The sequence below is a fragment of the Glycine soja genome, chromosome 15, assembly GCF_004193775.1.
Source record: "Glycine soja cultivar W05 chromosome 15, ASM419377v2, whole genome shotgun sequence".
NCBI classification, from domain to species: Eukaryota; Viridiplantae; Streptophyta; class Magnoliopsida; order Fabales; family Fabaceae; genus Glycine; species Glycine soja.
The window spans coordinates 43,313,917-43,334,721 of record NC_041016.1 but is presented as its reverse complement, the minus strand read 5'-3'; the positions used below and the strand labels follow the sequence as shown (position 1 = coordinate 43,334,721).

Sequence of the window (20,805 nt, the reverse complement as noted above, 5' to 3'; positions counted from 1 at the left end):
TCTTTTTACTTGATTCTTGAATGACCATCAAAGGCCTATATATGTGTGACTTGGGACACGAATTTGCTAAGAGATTTTCAGAACAAAAAGGTCTTATCCTCTTAAGAAGCAAAATCGTTTTATCCTCTTTCAAATTCCTTGGCCAAAACACTTGTGATTCAATAAGGAATTATTTGAGTGCTCAAATTGTTCAATCTATCTCTTTCAAGAGAGATTTCTTCTTCTCTTCTTCTTTATCCTGAAAAGGGATTAAGAGACCGAGGGTCTCTTGTTGTAAAAGAATTCTAAACACAAAGGAAGGATTGTCCTTGTGTGTTTAGAACTTGTAAAAGGAATTTACAAGATAGTGGAACTCTCAAGCGGGTTGATTGAGGACTGGACGTAGGCACAAGGGTGTGACCGAACCAGTATAAATATGAGTTTGCACTTTCTCTTCCCTTAAACTTCTTTATTTATTATTGTTTTATATTCATATTCAAATTGTTCTATTTGAATCAATATTTATGAATTTCATTATTAAGGGAATTTATAACTTGATAGAATTTTAATTGGGGAAATAGTTTGTAACATCTTAATTCAACCCCCCCTTCTTAAGATATCTGAGGCCACTTGTCTAACAGACAAAGCCTACAAAAAGGTATGGCCATGCTGATATTATCTACTATGCCTTGAATGTTGTTGAGGAGATCCAAAATACAGAGCCAAAGACCTAGAGGGAAGCAATTGAAGGAGAAGACAATCAATTGTGGCTTCAGGCAATGAGTAAAGAAATGGAATCTTTGAGAAAGAACAAGACCTGGATACTAGTGGATCAACCCAAAAAGCAGAAGGTTGTTGGATGTAAGTGGATTTTCAAGAAGAAAGAAGGCATTCCAAGAGTAGAAAGTGTTGGACCTTGTGGCCTCAATAATCTTAAGAGGGATAGGCTTAGAATACAGAAGAAACAACAACAATCAATTTAACAATGTTCTTTAAACATGCAAGACACAATTGATTGCAACAAAATAAATAAGATAAGGGAAGAGAGAATGCAAACACAGTTTTATACTGGTTCGGCCACAACCCGTGCCTACGTCCAGTACTCAAGCAACCCACTTGAGATTTTCACTATCTTTGTAAAATCCTTTACAAAGTCTGAACCACACAGGGACAACCCATCCCTTGTGTTCAGATGCTTTACAACAAGAGACTCACAGTCTCTTAACCAATCTCATTGAATAAGAAGAATAGAAGAAGAATTCTCTCTTCAAGAGAAGAATATTACAATGAAGATCATGCAAGAATCCTTATAGATTTTGCAAGTGTTTGGTCAAGGATTTCTTTTGAGAGAGCATTTGACAATGAAGTTCTTTTGGAATCTCTCTCATTGTCTTTTGAGAGGATAAGACATTTTGGACCAAAAATACTCTCTATCTAATATTCGTGCCCAAGTCACCTATTTATAGGCCTTTGATGACCATTCACAAATCTAATGAAAAGATGTGACTGTTGGCAGATTTTCTGAAAACTTTCCACTGGTAATCGATTACAATGTTTGTGTAATCGATTACACAATTATAATTTGAAGGGTTATGACTTTTGAATTTGAATTTCCAAAGTTTCGTTGCTGGTAATCGATTACAGACATATGGTAATCGATTACATGTTGAAAATTCAAATTCAAAACCTTTTTCAACAGCTATTTCTCAACCCTGTCTTCTGGTAATCGATTACACTTCATGGTAATCGATTACCAGAGCCTTGCATGTCTTGAAAGCACATTGTTTTAAGGCAAGGCTTGGTCTTTAGTGAATCTTGAAACAAGGCTTTGTTTGTTGAAGCAATCTTGAATTATTCTTGAAGCAAATGCTTATCATTTGAAGCAGCCTTGTTAGATTCTTCTTTGACATCATCAAAATCATGTATACATACATTCACATTCTCCCCCTTTTTGATGATGACAAACATGTGATTTCTTCTTGACACCATCAAAGCTTGCATGATTTACATCTCCCCCTTTCTCAAGCAAATTCTTCTTGATATCATCAAAATCTTCATGATTTACATTCTCCCCCTTTTTGATGATGATAACCACCTGTAGGTTAGGAGCAACAACAAAGAAAATATCTATTTGCATATAGTTTACTCCCCCTTGGTTTTACAATGATTGCTTATATGAGACAATTGAAGATTTCATATTTTTCATATATAAAAAGTTGTCTCATAAAACAATAGATAATTTTTCTTACTATTTTATCTTTTATCTTTCTCTCCCCCTTTGTCAACATCAAAAACAAATCATGAATAGAGAGGAGAAAGATGTTACCACTTGTTGCAATGTATGAGAATCAAGTGATATCAAAAGGCATTAAAACAATCATTCAATATTAATCAAGCAAAAACAAGTACAATAACACATCAATCAAACACAATCAAACACAATCAATCATCAAATATTTCAAATCAAATTAATTAAATTAACAATCAACTAACTATACACAATAATTTCTATTATTAAAAAAAATTCAAATTTCAAATTTCAAATTTTTAAAATTTAAATTTTAAATTTTAAATTTTAAATTTTAAATTCCAACTTCCAATTTCAACTTTTAGTAACTTCCCCTTCCAACTTCCAACCTTCATTTTCAACTTTCAACTTCCAATAACTTTCATTTCCAACTTCCAACTTCCAGTAACTTCCACTTCCAACTTCCAACTTCCATTTTTAACTTTCAACTTCCAATAACTACTTCCAACTTCCAACTTCCAAATTTTAATTTCAAATTTCAAATTTTAATTTTCAATTTTCAAATTTAACTTTTCAAATTTCAATTTTAAAATTTCTTTTTCTAAATTTGAAATAGTTTTCTTAAAACATGAAAATAATTTGAAAAGTTTAATAGATTCTTTAAAAACAATCAAAAACTTAATCAGGAACAAACATCAAAGACAATCAAACACACAATAAAAAATACAATCAATCAATCATCAAACACAGTCAATCAAATTCAATCACAATCATCAAGGACAGTCTAAACTCAAGTAGAAAACAAGCATCAAAAGTAATCAATCAAAGACAAGTGACCTGTTGATATCATTTGATATTACTTGTTGCGGTTGTTGATCAAGTGGCCTTTGTTTGTTGTCTCCATAAATCGCATATTCACTTTTCTTGGGGAGAAATGTGGCCTTCGTTTGTTGTCTTCATAAATCACATATTCATTTATCTTGGAGAGAAATATGAATAAACTTTGATGCATGCCATGTGTTTGGAGAAATTGCTATCAATGTATCGACTTTGCTCTTCTCCATTTTCATAGTCTTTCATCATGATACCCAGACTTATGATATTCTTCTTTTAAACACAGGACAATTGAATCTCATGTGCCCAAGTTGATTGCATTCAGCATTTTGGGGCTAAAGAGGAACCTTCTTCTATCTTCTTTCATCATCATTTTCTTTCTTCTCTAGTTTTTTTTTTTATGTAGTTGCATTTCTCTCAACCTTTGTAGGAATGAATGAATCAAATTCAATGGCTTCCCATATCTTTAGATCTATGGCTTCTATAAAGATCTGCATTCAGGTTTTCCAATAATGATAACCCTCACCATTGAACATAAGAGCCTATAGATAGAATTTTCCTCAGAAAATGGAAATTTGGTTGAGGCCATATCTATTCTTGAAGCTTTTAAACTTTATACAAGAATCCCGCTCTGATACCACTTGTTGGACCTTGTGGCCTCAATAATCTTAAGAGGGATAGGCTTAGAATACAGAAGAAACAACAACAATCAATTTAACAATGTTCTTTAAACATGCAAGACACAATTGATTGCAACAAAATAAATAAGATAAGGGAAGAGAGAATGCAAACACAGTTTTATACTGGTTCGGCCACAACCCGTGCCTACGTCCAGTACTCAAGCAACCCACTTGAGATTTTCACTATCTTTGTAAAATCCTTTACAAAGTCTGAACCACACAGGGACAACCCATCCCTTGTGTTCAGATGCTTTACAACAAGAGACTCACAGTCTCTTAACCAATCTCATTGAATAAGAAGAATAGAAGAAGAATTCTCTCTTCAAGAGAAGAATATTACAATGAAGATCATGCAAGAATCCTTATAGATTTTGCAAGTGTTTGGTCAAGGATTTCTTTTGAGAGAGCATTTGACAATGAAGTTCTTTTGGAATCTCTCTCATTGTCTTTTGAGAGGATAAGACATTTTGGACCAAAAATACTCTCTATCTAATATTCGTGCCCAAGTCACCTATTTATAGGCCTTTGATGACCATTCACAAATCTAATGAAAAGATGTGACTGTTGGCAGATTTTCTGAAAACTTTCCACTGGTAATCGATTACAATGTTTGTGTAATCGATTACACAATTATAATTTGAAGGGTTATGACTTTTGAATTTGAATTTCCAAAGTTTCGTTGCTGGTAATCGATTACAGACATATGGTAATCGATTACATGTTGAAAATTCAAATTCAAAACCTTTTTCAACAGCTATTTCTCAACCCTATCTTCTGGTAATCGATTACACTTCATGGTAATCGATTACCAGAGCCTTGCATGTCTTGAAAGCACATTGTTTTAAGGCAAGGCTTGGTCTTTAGTGAATCTTGAAACAAGGCTTTGTTTGTTGAAGCAATCTTGAATTATTCTTGAAGCAAATGCTTATCATTTGAAGCAGCCTTGTTAGATTCTTCTTTGACATCATCAAAATCATGTATACATACATTCACAGAAAGGCCTAGGTTCAAGGCAAGATTGGTAGCAAAAGGCTTTACATAGGTTGAAGGAATTGATTACAATGAGATTTTTTTCACCAGTTGTGAAGCATTGTTCAATAAGAATCATACTTGGTTTGATAAATCAATATGATTTGGAACTTGAACAGCTAGATGTTAAAACAGTTTTTCTCCATGGAAATCTGAAGGAAACCATCTACATGAATCAGCCTGAAGGTTTTGAAGAAGGGGAGAACAAGGTGTACTTGCTGAAAAAATCCATGTATGGACTGAAGCAAAACCCTCGAATGTGGTATCTGAAATTTGATGAGTTCTTGATCAGATATGGCTTCATTAGAAACATATATGATAGTTGTGTATATATCTTGAAAAAAAGGAAGTTTGTGTTCTCTATCTTCTCTTGTATGTGGATGGCATCCTCATAGCAAGTGCTAATAAGGAAGAGATTAGGCAACTCACAGAAAGCTTGAACACAGAATTTGAGATGAAAGATCTAGGGTCAACTAGAAGGATACTTGGGATTGACATTCGTAGGGATAGAGCAAAGGGTGAACTATTCTTGTCCCAAAACAATTACCTCAAGAAAGGGGTGGAAAGGTTTAGGATGCATTAAAGCAAGCCTGTTAGCACACCACTTGGCCATCATACAAAGCTATCTGTTACTCAAGCACCAAAGACTACTGAAGAAAGGTCTAAAATGAATCAAACACCATATGCTAGGGGTGTTGGAAGCGTAATGTATGGAATGGTCTACAGCAGACCTGACTTGGCTCATGCAGTGAGCATAATAAGCAGATTCATGAGAGATCCTGGCAGTGCACACTGGGAAGCTTTGAAGTGGACACTAAGGTATCTAAATGGATCTTTGAAAGCTGGATTAAGGTACAACAAGACAGCACACGAGGCAACAATCACAAGCTATGTAGATGCAGATTTTGTAAGAAATGTACACAAGAAAATCCTTAATAGGATATGTGTTTACTTTGTTTGGAACAACAATTAGTTGGAAAACAAATCAACAATCAGTTGTTGCTCTTTCAACAATTGAAGCAGAGTACATGGCCTTAGCTGAAGGAGTGAAGGAAGCAATCTAGCTTAAAGGTATGGTAAATGAACTTGGAATAGCACAAGCTTGTGTCATACTTCACTGTGACAATCAAAGTGTCATTCACTTGGCAAATCACCAAATTTACCATGAGAGGACAAATCATGTAGATGTGAAACTACACTTCATCAGAGATGTGATTGAATCTGAGAAGGTGAAGGTGGAGAAGGTTTCAAAAGAAGAAAACCCGGTTGACATGTTCACAAAGTCCCTATCTAGTGTCAAGTTCAAGCACTGCCTGGACTTGATCAATTTTGAAGATGCCTAAGGAAGTCTAATAGAAGTGCAGCCCTGAATACAAAGATATACACTTGCTGGTTTGGAATCAAGGTGGAGATTTATGGTGTGTGACTCAAAATCACAAAAGGCACAAGTGTGAAGGTTTCAAGTGGTGCTGTCATAACTAACTTCAGTTATTGAATTTAGTTGTCATAACTGAATTGGTTTTTTGGCACCATAAAAAAGCTTGGCTCCTAGAGTTAGGAGAAAGGTTTTTCCTAATCATGTTATTCTTGGAGAAGAGTTTTTTTGCAGCATAAAAACAGAGAGAGTTTTGCAGAAAAATAGAGAGTTCAATGGAGAAAGAGAGCTAAGAGATTGTGAGAGGTTTTGTAAAAGAGAAACCAAGAGAGATTAAGCTAGCTGCTGCTTGTATTGAACTTGTAATGTTTCATGATCAATGTGATGATGATGAGATGTCATTTCTCGTGGATGTAGACACATTGCTGAACCACGTAAATCCGATGTAGATTCTTGCTTGTTGTTTTGTTGTGTTTTCTGTTTTATTGGTCTTGTGCAGGTTCTATTTGTGTAAAGAACTGATAAAAGAACCAACACATGAAATCTTGTACAAGCATTAATGAGAGTTGGGTCGCAGCTCTGCAACACGATGCTGGGGTTAGAAAGCCTGCTTCTCACAGCATGCAGAGCGTTTCCTACACTGATACACGGGAAAGAAAGGAAACAATTATGTTGAACAATTCATTTCAATGTGATTCAAATAAAGTGTTTTGGAACTTTCACATGATTGAAAAAAGCTAATGATTTTGGCAAAATGAATTGAAGGCCATCACACTTTATAAAAGCAGTAAAAGGAAAGTGCATCATAAGTAGGCATTTGAGTAGGGTGTCTTAGTGGGGATCGGTGTGGGCCAAAACTAGATCATAGAGGGCAAGATGAGAAGTAGTACTAATTCTACATTAATTATGGTCATAACCAACTCCATATAATCGCTTGATTTCAACTGCATGGCCTGTGGTGAGCATAGCATCCAAGGACACAGTTCCCTTTCGTAGCCTCAAGAAAAGCAAAATACTAAAACAAAACAAGATATGGGAAAGATCCAAAGAGGTGAGTAATGCTGCCATATATGAATTATTTTGTCCTTTTGTTTCATGTCCCTTTCTTACCAAGTGGACCACCGAAGAAACAGTATACAAGAAAAAGCAAATGCAACCGCTTAAGGGATGGAACATGAATAATCAATCTTCTGGCACAAAAAAAATGCTGCATTGACATTTGAAACACACACAACACAACACAGTCTTAGTTGTCAAGAACCTTATAATGTTAGAGATCTCACGAGTGTAGTTCCCTTCATTTACTCAACAACATAAGGTGGGATAGCAACACCCTTTGCAGGAGTAGTGATAATAACCTTCTTGGCACCTGCTTGGATATGTTTGCCAGCCCCAGGGCCATCCACAAACACTCTCATTCCCTGAAAAAAAATTCACTTATTAATCATTTTAACAGATCTTCAATAAATAAACAATATTGGATCATGTTTAAAATAAGTCATGTAATGGGGAGTTACCTCTATAACACTGACAATTCCAAGCTCAGCCCAAGGAAGCTTAAGAGGGTCCTTGCTTGAAACAACCTTGATGGGCTTACCATCAACAGTGATGGTTTCATTGTCTAGTAATTTCACATTTTTTAAAGGTTCCCAGCATAGAATCATATTACAGCATGTGCAAAGCCTGCAGGAATATATGTGAAGACGAATAACACTAATCAATTTCATAACAGACAATTAGCAACCTTTATGCAACAATTATACTAAGACTCAAGCCTATATGCAATGTGCTATCATGCGAGTGAAAAACCATCCTAGGGCGTTTAAAAGTACATAACCAGACACACCACACAATGGATATGTCAGGTCAGTCTCGTTAAGTAAAATCATAAGGTGACCAGTCAGGGTCACTCAAATCTAGTGTCTTTACCCCTAAGCCCTAAACTCCGAAGAATCCGTTAGGGTCTCACCTTCCTAATTTAGTTTCAACCCCTTAAATAATTTTTGCACGCAGACACAACTCATAAATTATTCAATATCCACAACCTCACACTCGTGTTTCAAACACGTTTAACACATTATGCTATAATTTAACACTCGTTCCTAACTAGGAAACCTACACTTTTCCTTCAACACCGTGCATACACGTTTTTCTCAAGATAAATACTAGTCGAATTATTGTATAATTCATAGCTCACAACATAAATATTGTCACATCCAGTGTTAAACATACACTTATTCACACCCAAATCTCATGTCCACAATTTAACATCTCATAATATCACAATCCACCATCACAAGTTTGCATGTATTTCACAAATTAACACATGTTCAACTTTGTCAATTTACTAAATCTTAATAACAATGTTATAATCTCAAAGCAACATGTTATTTCATAATTCATTACATATCCAATTTATCACTTATACACAATTTCATAATGCTAATATAATTGTTTATCACGCTAATGTTATCCAAAACACAAACAAATTATACAAAAATGTTTCTCACAAAACGATGATTAAAATCCTTCAAACAATTTCACATAATCATACAGAAAGAATTATAATACAATAAATATTCCAAAATAAACCTCAATTTGATCCCCTAAGGATTCCTACACATTTTCATTCTTACTCCAATTATGATAAACTCATCCCTTACCTCTAAGTGGACTCACATGTGTGGTCCGACAATGATAACGACGTCTCTAGGAGTTCCCTAAGATTTCTCAAATTTTTCCTTTGTTTGCTCTGGTAGGGTTTCCAAGCATTAGAGAAAAGGGAAATAAATTGTAGTCTCCATTTTACTGCGAGACTAATTTCACTATGAAGAAACTCTATTTCACAAATCCGAATGGTAGAACTAGGCGAAAATGTGTTTCAAAAGTGGTGTCCAAATTGCACAATGATCTAACGGTTAAAGAGTCTGAGATTGTAGTTTTACTCGGACAGGTTTTGGGTATCTACGGGAAAAAAGAAAGCTCAGTGAGAAAGGAACATTTATTCCACCACAGACATTGTCTTCGAAATGACAATGGTGGGTATGTGCGTAAATAAGTTCCGAACCTTGTTTTAAAATGTCACTATGATCCAATGGTTAACGAGTTTGAGATCATCATTTTACTTAGACAAGTTTGAGTGTAAGCGGGAAAAAGAAAGAGTTTTGGGAGGGGAGAAGGGAAAACAAAATTGAGAGTAAGAAGAGGTGTAAAGAGTATTGTCAGTCTGAAAACTGACCTAATATGTCTTTATTTATAGCTAGGGTACTCACAACCCTTGGATCTCTTTTGTATTTCTTAATTTGATGATATAAAAAGTTATATTTTCAAACTATTATATATTTTATTTATGCCACGTTAATTCATATTTATATTCGTGTATTACATGGGTGAGTAAATATATATTTTTATAATCAAAGATCCTTGGACATTAATACAATATTCCATTATATCCATGGATGGAAAAAAAAAGTATCTTAAAGATGTTATTAATTCAAATTCACAAGTCTAAAAAGTATGATTTTTAATTAGAAAAGTAGTAGTTGTAATAGTAATTATAAGATAAGTATATTTAAATATACTTATTTTATTGACCTAAAATTTTAGATGGCTCATTGGTGAATATTTTAAAACTAATAAAGATTGAAACTGTTTACAACTAAACACATGTATAAATACTTTTTTGATTTCCATATTAAGCTAAATGGCATCATTGGTGAAAAACTATGTTTCTTGAGTATAGAATTTCATGTTGTAACAAATAAATTCCATATTACACAAGTAAAACTTAAGAGCTAACATCACTTTTAATTATAAAAAACTTTTATAATATAAGAAAAACAATTATCTCGTTGGAAGTAAACTCTTCATATGGTTAAACAATATTTTTTTTTTGGGGGGGGGGGGGGGGTGGTTGGGAAGCTTATCTTTTCTTTAAAGAAAACTTTAATTAGATACATTTTCCGAAAAGCTCTTAAAAAATTGAACAAATTGTTAATTTTTTAACAGAATATTGAAAGGGAAAAAATTTAAGTTAGTAACTGAACTTTTAGGGAAAATTATTAGATGACTCAGAAATTACACATCAATTGATAAAACATGATTCAAAACATCGATATACCATTGGTTGTGATTAAAAAGGAATTAAATTCCATTTGTCTATAAATTTAAACTTTTTTATTTCTATTGTTAAATATGAAAAATTTTGTTATAATTTTTTTAATTAACAAGATATTAATCTTGATAATTTATTTTTTAATCCATTCGTTGCATAGGTAATCATATTAGGACAAATTCATTTGCGTGATTTTTTTTATAATCATTGATTTTTTTAATGTCAAGAGACTCTTAGATATTTAAACTTAAATTAATGTATAAATTATTTACAAGAATGATGTTTATATTTCTTTTTATATTAAAATATCCTTCATATTTTTAATATGAATCTATAAAAAATTATACTTTTCAAACAATTATATTCTTCTTTTATTGTAGTAATTCATCTTTATATTCTTTATGCACCCGGGTAATCATACTAGAACAAAATCATTTTGATAATTAATTTCTTTAATAATCATTGTGTTTTTTTATATTAAGAAAATATAAAATATTTATATTTAAATTAATTCATACAACTTTTATATGAATGATGTCTAAATTTTTTTTATATCAAAGCATCATTTTTTTTAATTTGAAATTATAAAAATTATATTTTATAAACTATTATATATTATACTTATGTTACCCTAATTCATATTTATATTTATCACACACACACACGAGTGTCATGTAAAATCATTTGGGCTTTTTATTGCAAGAGTCTTAGATATATATTGTATTTTAGTTTATGTTTATTTTTATATTAAAACACCTTTCTTTTTCTTTTCAAATTGAAAGCATAAAAAATTATATTTTTAAAATTATTATATAACATATTTATGTTACGTTAATTTATATTTGTATCCATCTATCATTGAGTAACCATAAACTAAGACAAATTTATTGGGATGTGTGAACTTTTTTGTATCAAAACATTTTCTTAATTTGGTTATATAAAAAATTATATTTTAAAAATATTATTTATTTTATTTTTATCATGTTCATCCATATTTGTATTCATGTATTACATACGTAATCATATTAGAATTTATCGTTGAGTAGAAAAGAATATTTATAATCAAAGATATGTGAAAGTCAATACAATAGTTCATTATATTCATGGATGAAAAATATATATCTTAAAGAAGTTATTAGTTTAAACTCACAAGCTAAAAAGTAATATTTTTAATTATAAAAGTTGTAGTTCTAAAAGTAATTATAACATAAGTATATTTAAATACACTAATTGACCCAAAATTTTAGATGATCTCATTGACGAATATTTCAAAATTAACAAAGATTGAAACTATTTACAAATAAACACTTATATATAATTTTTTTTTTTTGGATTTGACTATTAAGATAAATGACATCATTGGTGAAAAATAATATTTCTTGAGTATAGACTTTCATGTGGTAATAAATAAATTTCATATTACATAAGTAAAACTTAAGAGATAGTATCACTTTTAACTATAATAAACTTTTATGATACAAGAAACACAATTATATCATTAGAAGTAAACTCTTCATATTATTAAACAATATACAAAAAATTTGTCATCAATAATAATAAATTCTGCTAAGAAATTATATATAAATTTAAATGTGAAATATTTTATCCAATAATAAAAAAAGTAATAAAAAAACTCGTCTTGCCACAATGCATATATAAAAATTATATTTTAAACTAAGATATACTTATTTGTATCAAAACATTATCTTAATTTGATGATATAAAAATTATATTTTTAAACTATTATATATTTTATTTTTATCATGTTAATCCATATTTGTATTCATGTATTACATAGCTAATCATATCAATGTTTATGGATTTAAGTAAACATTATTTATAATCAAAGATATATGAAAATTAATACAATATTTTATTATATCCATGGATGAAAAAAAAATATCTTAAAGAAGTTGTTAGTTAAAATTCACAAGCTTAAAAAGTAATATTTTTAATTATAAAAATAGTTGTTACAAAAGTAATTATAAGATATGTATATTTAAATATACTCATTTTATTGATTCAAAATTTTAGATGAGCTAGTGGGTGAATATTTCAAAATTAACAAAGATTTAAATTATTTACAAATAAACATTTGTATATAAAAGTTTTTGAATTTAACTATTAAGATAAATGACGTCATTAGTGAAAAATAATATTTCTTGAGTATAGACTTTCATGTTGTAACAAATAAATTTCATATTACTTAAAGTAAAACTTAAGAGATAACATCACTTTTAACTATAATAAAACTTTATGATATAAGAAATATAATTATCTCTTTAGAAGTAAAGATTATTAAACAATATATCAAAAATTTGCCATCAATAACATAATAAATTCTGGTAAGAATTTATAAATAAATTTAAATATGAAATATTTTATCCAGCAATAAAAAAAAACTTGTCTCGCACACAATGCATATATAACTATGTAAGTGTAAGAAAACAACTATTTAGTAATTTCCTTTAAAGCACAAATCGTGTAGAAGGTTGATGATAATTCAAGATCAACTAAAAAAGAAAAAGGTTCATGATAATTCTTAAAAATCAGCATCACTATCATATACTACCTAATATCCACGGTTGGAATATGAGCAATCTTTGGCCAGTCTTCGCCTCCTGGGTTCTGGCAACGCTGCTTGAGGTTGGGGCAGTCCACAATAGTAAGATGTGAAATGGATTTGGGAACACCCTCCTCTGGTAACTGTTGGAGGTTGGGGCAGTGTACAAGATGCAACTTCTTGAGAGAGGAGAGTTGACAGAGCCAATTAGGGAATTGTTTACCACCATAGTTGCAGATTGACAACTTCTCCAAGGGTTTGGAAGGTTGTAGATTCTCAATTACAATTACATCCCTTTCTTTGGCAGAATCATCCCTGTGCGGATTCCATACAAACTCTAGTTCCACAAGGCGTGTTTTATTTTTGAAATCTGCAGCCAATACATCTGAGGGGTTCTCAATATTCTGCAGCAACCTAAATGATAGGCTTCCATGAAGGTTGAGCTCTCCTAATTGCTTAATAGTGAACTCGCTACTTTTACCAACATCAAACGAACTCATGGATACTTGAAGATTCTTCAACTTTCCCAGATACGGTGGCACCTTTATAATTTCAGTATTTACAAATTCAAGGCGACGCAAATCGGTGAGTTCATGCAAATTCGAGGGCAGCTCCTTCAAAGATCTACAATGATTCAGCTTCAGTATTTGCAAGTTGTAGAGTGAACATGTGGATTCAGGTAGTTTTTTAATGCCAGTATGGGAAAGGTCTAACGAACGAAGATGTTTAAAATTGCAAACAGAGTCAGGCAGCTCTTCAATGTTTGAACAGTGAGACAGAGATAAGACGCGTAAGAACTTAAACTTGGAGAACAATTCATGTATCGACATCTTGCACTGCCAATCATGATAATTTCCATTCATGTTCCTATGTGTTGGCATGAATGTACGTAGCCTTTCAGTGTCACATGAAGTTCCAAACCCATCAAAAGGTTGATTAACAGCGACAGAAAAATGACGGGTTGCTTTCTGTGCAATTTTTGTTTGATCAACTTCCAACATAAAATAGATGTCCCCACCAACATATTTTGCCAAATCATTTAGAAGCTTATGCATGACAAATACTTCTTTATTTTCGCTTGATTGTTGAAAGAAGGACCTTGATAGTAGATCATTGAAGTACTGTTGGCCAACTTCTTCTGGACTCTTACTGCCTTGATGGCAGTGTAGGAAATTTTCAGCCATCCACAACTGAATTAAACACTCCTTGTCAAACTCATAATCCTTGGGGAATAAAGCACAGTAAGCAAAGCATGTCTTGAGATGGGGAGGAAGGTGGTGATAGCTCAGTGCTAAAGCAGGAACAATATCACTATCCTCTGTTTCCCATATCTCACTTTTCAATATGTTTTCCCAATCTGAAACAAATGATTTGTTGTGTAATAGACTTCCCATTGACTTCAAGGCTAGAGGAAGTCCTCTACATTTTTCAACTATCTTCATACCAATCTCGTTGCACTCTGGATTTAGTTGAGGATTACCACCTCCAAATGCATGTGTCGCGGACAACTTCCAGCAATAATCTTCTTGTAATTCCTGCAAGTGGTATTGTTCTGACCGCATGGTAGAAGCAACTTTCTGACTGCGTGTTGTGACAAGGATCTTACTTCCCTGAGCTCCGCAAACAAGAGCATTCTGCACAGCTTCCCATTTAGGCCTGCTTACGTTCCAAACGTCATCCAAAACGAGGAGAAATTTTTTATCTGCCAATTTTTCTTTTAGTCTTCTCTGAACTATTTCTAGCACTCTACCATGATCAGTCGAATCAGTAATCGTGTCAAGAATTGCTCTTGATACGTTGAAAACATTAAATTCCTCTGAAACACAGATCCAAGCTTTGACATCAAACTTACTCACTATTCTTGGGTCATTGTATACAAGTTGGGCAAGCGTGGTCTTACCCAACCCGCCCATGCCCACGATAGAAAGTATTGATAGCTTTTCATCAGTGTCAGAAGTGATCCAGTGGAAGATCAATTTTTTGTCATCATCTCTGCCATAAATATCACTTTCTACCACCGAAGATGCTGATGGCAATTTCTCTAACACTATACTACCTGATCCGGATCCAACCCCAACACCACTAGTCCTTGTCAAACCTAGACAACCACTTTGGCTTTCAAGATCATCCAGGTCTTTAAGGATTTGTTCCATCTTTGATTCAATTTCCTTGCCAAAAGAGCTCAAAGAAGAAGGTTTGAAGAAATTGCTCACCTTGTTAAGAATGGGCTGGGATTCAGCTTCTACTTGGCATTTGGGGAGTTCATAGTCTATTTCTTCGAAGAGATCCTCTGCTTCAAACACTACATCTTTGGCCTTAAAAAGCCAATCTCTGACACGTGCATCTCTGAACTGCTTAAGTTCTGCATCATCAGCAAGAACATCGATGGCTTGTAGCTTCACCTTCATTTTGCTCAGCAGCTCCTTATTGAGTTTTCTTCCACGAAAGTAGTCCTTAAAACGAGAAGCCAAACTGTCAATTGTCATCTGAACGAAATTAGAAACAAGAGCATCAGCAACCATTTTTGCTGCCATGGTAGGAACGAAAGTAGATGAATGGAAATGAGTAATTTGAAAAGAGCAGTTTATGCCAATGACTAAGTGCAGGGAAGGGTCAAAATATTTTGGTGAAATGAGTAATAAGATATTCTGTGAATGATGGTTGGCTTTACTTGAAGAAGGTTGCCGAAAAATGAACATTTTTTTTCTTTGATGACCAATAGCTGCTGAGTCTTCCGGATAAGACAAACAATGACACCAGCATTCCACAATTCATATTCATTAAATTATCGAGTTATACATCATTGTACTTTTATATTTAGGAAACAACATAGAGAAAGGGAGGAGATCTTATTTCTTAAGTGTATTTCCCAAATTTTTAACTTCTTGGGTATTTTTCTTACTTGATAAGGATTTCTTATTCAGATATAATATATTGCATGCAAATTTGTTTGATATCCTTACTTTATTCACTCAATCAAAGATTTAATTAAGCAAGTTTTGCACATTTAGTTAGATAGTATGTTTAAATTTGATGATTTAATTATTATGTCCAAAGAATGGTATTAATTTTTTGGTAGTTGATAGCTCTTTAGTTATGTCTGATCTTGGTTAATTAATGAAAACTTTAGTCTCTCTAGTCAATTTCAGTGGTTAAAACACCGTACATGTATATTTAAGCCATAATAGCCTGCCGTTATATATATTGTAACTCAACAGAGGATAAAAACTCTGATCAAATTAATTAAATAACTCAATAAAAAAAATTAATTGAATAAATCATTTATTTTTTTCATTTCCCGACCATTTTTCTTTTGGTATATTTTGTTATTTATATCACATTTATTAAGTTTATAGATTAGGGCTGGCCAAACACAGTGGAGGGTTAATGTACTGATGAAATGTGTAAAAACTAACAAGCTATTTTATGAATGAATGAGTGGCTATTATTCTGAGAGGGTAGCTTTTGGGATATTTTCCATGACTTGATTAGAAAGGGTTTTGTTTGTACGTACTGTGTGTAACACGTTTCTGTACGATGGCCCTCATATGATTCTTGCGTGAAGATATTTTCTCTCATTAAAAAGAGCAATTTTTTTATTATCAGAAAACTAATATAAATCTCAAATATAAATAAAGGAACATGAACATAATTTAGTCTAAATAAATTCAAGATATCTAACATCTTACACATTTAATGAAGACTTTAGTGTGTTTAGTCAATTTCGGTGACTGACTAATTGATAGGGTGCTGAAAAATAAGAAGGAAGCTTCATCTGTGAGATAAGGAAGGATACCTCTAGAAAAAAAGAGAGAAACAGACAAGTTTTTTTGGTAAATTTTCGATATCCCTTCTGTCAATTTCATTCATATATGTATAGCTCTACACCCTCAGACATAAAACAGAAAAGCTCTAACACACCCTATCATTGCTTGACACCTGTACCACTATGTGATCCCCCCTAATACAGAAAGCAAGGATAATGCAATTCCACTGTAACATAATTGCTTTATTTAACACTACTAGAGTAATTGCCTAGAGTAACAGCCTAGTGAATGTATTCCTCCCAATCTGTGGGCTTTCGGCTAGTGTGTCTGGGCCTCTTGTGCTGACTGCTGTCACTTACCAATAAAGAAATTCAAGAAATCTAATGGTCAATTAAATTTGCTAAAAATTTCAGACTTTCATGTGAATCCACATAAAATATGGTGAGCGATGCTTGTTAACAGACATTTAAAAACCTTTTAAGTGAATCCACATTTAATATTTCAAGTGGTATTTTAATTTCTGTATTTAAAAAGTAATTCTAAAATTTATTTATTTATTTTATTTTATAATTAAGCATATAAACATATTAAATAATTTTTTAACCGTTCACAAAATTGAAGCCCTCGGCATCAGCATAGGCCTTAGTGACCTATGCAGTCTTGTTTTACTTTTTACTTTATTTTCATTTATCAAACATAAATAAAAACTTGTGTACACAATGCATAGAACATTACATATTCATCATCAACAAAGCAGGACTTAGTTCATGCAAAGCATAACACTGCATACACATTAAATTTTTCAAAACTGTATGTTAGACTTCAGTGTGAATGAGAAAAAGATAAACTGCACTTGGTAACTGAGTAAATGAATCTAGAAACTGAATTACAACAGATAATAACTGGGCTCAGGTATTTATAGCTCCCCAAAGACTACTTCAACAGAAAACAAATACAGAAGTTAAAGTATCATTTTATTACATGAGTAACACTGTAATACCCCCAAGCTCGAGGGATGTGATGCAGAAGAATCACACAGCTGAACTTGCTCAGAGCAACAAAACTAGTGGGAGAGAGAGCTTTTGTTAGGATATCAGCACACCGATCAGAAGCTAGCAAGGTGGATTTTAGTCTGCCAAACCAGATCTGGGAGCCTGCCTGTTTTAACCCAGTGAATATATAGTTTTTTAAGTCAATGTGAGGATGAGCAGAATTGTTCATGAAACCCCTTCCCTAAAAGTCTATTTATTCTTATTTACTGTACAGTCAGTTTCTTCACCTAAATACCCACTTGCAGCCAATCGGTACCCTGTCATAGGTTTGACTATGCCAAACTTAGCTCTATGCATAGGGTGAGTTTTCTGTGGTTTCAGAGACAGGTGAGACCCATGAAAGTGTGCCCATAGGCAAGAGTCTTAGTTTCCTTTCCTATGCCTACCGCCATCTCTTTACAATCAAATTTGAATCAGAAATTCAGAATATCACCGGATAATTAAATGAGATAGATGCAATCTAAGATTTTCCTTTCAACAACAAATAATACTCAATGAATTTGCAATTAAAAGCAATCTAATAAGTATAATATAAAATAAAGGCAATTTTCTAGTAAGAAAAATATTACCATCACTACTAAAAAAACATTTTTAAGAATGGTTAAAAATGACTTGTAAGAACCGCTGTACAGACGTAGAAAGTTAGTTAGAAAGTCGTGTAATAGAAAATCATAGACTTTTTAGAATGGATCATATTGGGACCGTTCTAAACATTTTGTCATTTTAGATCTGCTTGTGAAGAAAACTGCTCTAAAAAGTCACTCTTAAAACAGTTCTTTTCCAAAACCGATCTAAATGGTATCTGCATAACGATCAGGAAAACGTGTAGGATAAAGGGCCATGAATGCTGCATCAAGCCATCAACTACTACATAAAGGAAGAAGCTGAAAACATTCAGTTGTTTCATCACTTGGGTTCAACCGTACTATTATGTTACATATCCTACTAAATTTTGCTTTTTCTTATTTGGACATCATGCCAATCTTTCAGCATAGTGTACTCCAACAGAAAAAATCATGACTAAAGTTCTGTGTGCAGCACTCACATTAATTCTACCTGAATATATGCAATTATGCATGCTTAGATATATAAGAAAGCAAAGACTGTCACACACTTGCATGAAAATCGAAATTACAAAAGCATTGTCTATTTACCATAGCAACAGTAATTCTATGTAGCAATTCAATCTAATTCATACAACATACTAATACTTACAACAAACATAGATATCTGTGTGGATGACCCAATTGCTACTCCTAAGGAAATGTCCTGCAGGAATGAAACTCATTAAAATGAATATATGTGCGCAAATGTGTGAGTACAAGAACTGAAACCTCACAAGTTTATCTTTCATGCAAATGTCCTAAAATCAACAATACAGAAATTTCATATAAAAATAAACATTTAATGATATCTTAGAGAAGTCATCTTTCTTGAAAAATATACAAAGGACAAATGGCATTTCATTTGAAAAGCAAACCAAAAACTTGAATGACCTCAAATAGGTAAGCACAAACGCAAAGATGAGTGGACTTGATACTTAGACAAACCATAAGACAGATAAATTTGAGACTGAAATGGACTCATATTAAACTGCAAAAGTAGATGAGTGGACTTATGTTTTTTTAAAAGGAAAATCAATGATATTATAAACAAGGGCCCCGAAATGTGACCAAGAGACAAAACAGAGCAAGAGAACAAAACACAAAAACAGAAGCTATTCTAACATCCCTAAACATGTTTGCGGGTTAAGGGAGCAATTAACAAAAGCTGGACCAAGATATTTGCTTGAATGCTGGTGGAGTAAGCAAGGAAAACTCATGTGCTTTGTGTGGGGAATGTGAGGAAAGAAGCAAGGGATTTGAGGCACAGGAAGAGGAACCCAGATGTAAAAGAAAGTAAAAACTATTCCCTAAAACTGTACTTTAGTATTTATCCATAGTCTGCAATAACTCTAATATCATGTGACATGCGTGTGACTTACATGATATTTTGGGATGCATGATTCATAACACCCTTCTTTTACAATCTCCAACCTGTCAATAACCAAAAATTGTCCATCCAGTAACATATTAGTATAATTTTCATTTTTGGGCTAACTGCATTATTATTTACAATTTTTAATAAGGTAATTTATATTGAATGATTCTCGTTGTTCAGGAAAAATGGGAATCAATCCAATGAAGCATCATTATCAGAGGAAGGTTTAGTAGAGCCACGGATTGTGATGCAAAGTTTTACAGATTCTGAAATAAATGGAGATGGCTTTCACTGGAGGAAATATGGGCAGAAGGTGGTGAAGGGAAATCCATATCCCAGGTTTATACTTGTTCCTGTTCTATGATCTCATCAAAGTAACTATTTTAAATGATTTGCTTCAATATCGCTTTGAAAGGAATAATTTTGGATTCAGCCATGCATTGCCTTGATGATCTTTTGACTTATAAATACTGTTGCAACATTGTAGTTAAGGGATGCAAGAGGATTCTAAAGTACACCCTGCCCTTATCTTAGTCTCATAGGTTTCTAAGATACAATAATTCCTGGAAATTAAGAACTCAATTGAGTTTGAGTTCCTATTCAAATAACTACAGATCACTAGTGTCTGTTTTCATTCTCCTATTTCATAATGTTTTGTAACAGCGCCAACTAATTTGTTTTGCAGAAGTTACTATAGATGTACTAATATCAGATGTAATGTTCGCAAACATGTGGACATCATGCTTGCGGGTTAAGGGGGCAATTAACAAAAGCTAGACCACATGAAATACAATCGCTGCATGTAAACCTGGACCAAGATATTTGTTTGACATGCTCCACCACTGCATCAAAAATCAGGGGTCTTGTTCTGAAAAATAATAGAATTTCTACATAGTCGTAAACATCACCAAGGGGCGTGCCATATCAGTTTCAGATTGGTAATGTTTTGATTGAAGGAAAGATCCATTTGAGAAACTAATGAACCCTATACCAATATGCTTCATTCTATCATAATTATTTAATCTTAGATTGACTCTGATTCTTTCTGAAATTTATGTCATGTTCACAAGAAGCAATGTTCATTCATGAAACTCCAATTGCCACTGATTCAAAGTACACAAAAGTTAATTGACAGTCAACAAAGTAGCTATTTTGTTAATTACTTTAGCTAGTTAAGATGGACA

General features: G+C 32.8%; 2 protein-coding genes across 2 annotated transcripts in view; one reads left to right on the top strand and one right to left on the bottom strand.

The window, feature by feature from the left end:
* Positions 1-15,547, bottom strand: part of LOC114387255 (putative disease resistance RPP13-like protein 1) — a 51,648-nt gene extending 36,101 nt beyond the window's left edge. The window contains exon 1 of the mRNA XM_028347404.1: positions 13,437-15,547. Coding sequence (XP_028203205.1) covers positions 13,437-15,521 — 2,085 coding nt within the window. The 5' untranslated portion in view covers positions 15,522-15,547. The remainder of the gene's footprint in view (positions 1-13,436) is intronic.
* Positions 15,548-18,485: 2,938 nt separating this feature from the next.
* On the top strand, positions 18,486-20,461 carry LOC114386182 (probable WRKY transcription factor 4). Its single transcript, XM_028346172.1, has 4 exons — positions 18,486-18,563; positions 19,412-19,539; positions 19,802-19,960; positions 20,307-20,461. Exons 1-4 carry the CDS (start codon positions 18,486-18,488, stop codon positions 20,374-20,376), a joined length of 435 nt encoding a protein of 144 aa, XP_028201973.1. The 3' UTR covers positions 20,377-20,461.
* The last annotated feature ends 344 nt before the right edge of the window (positions 20,462-20,805 follow it).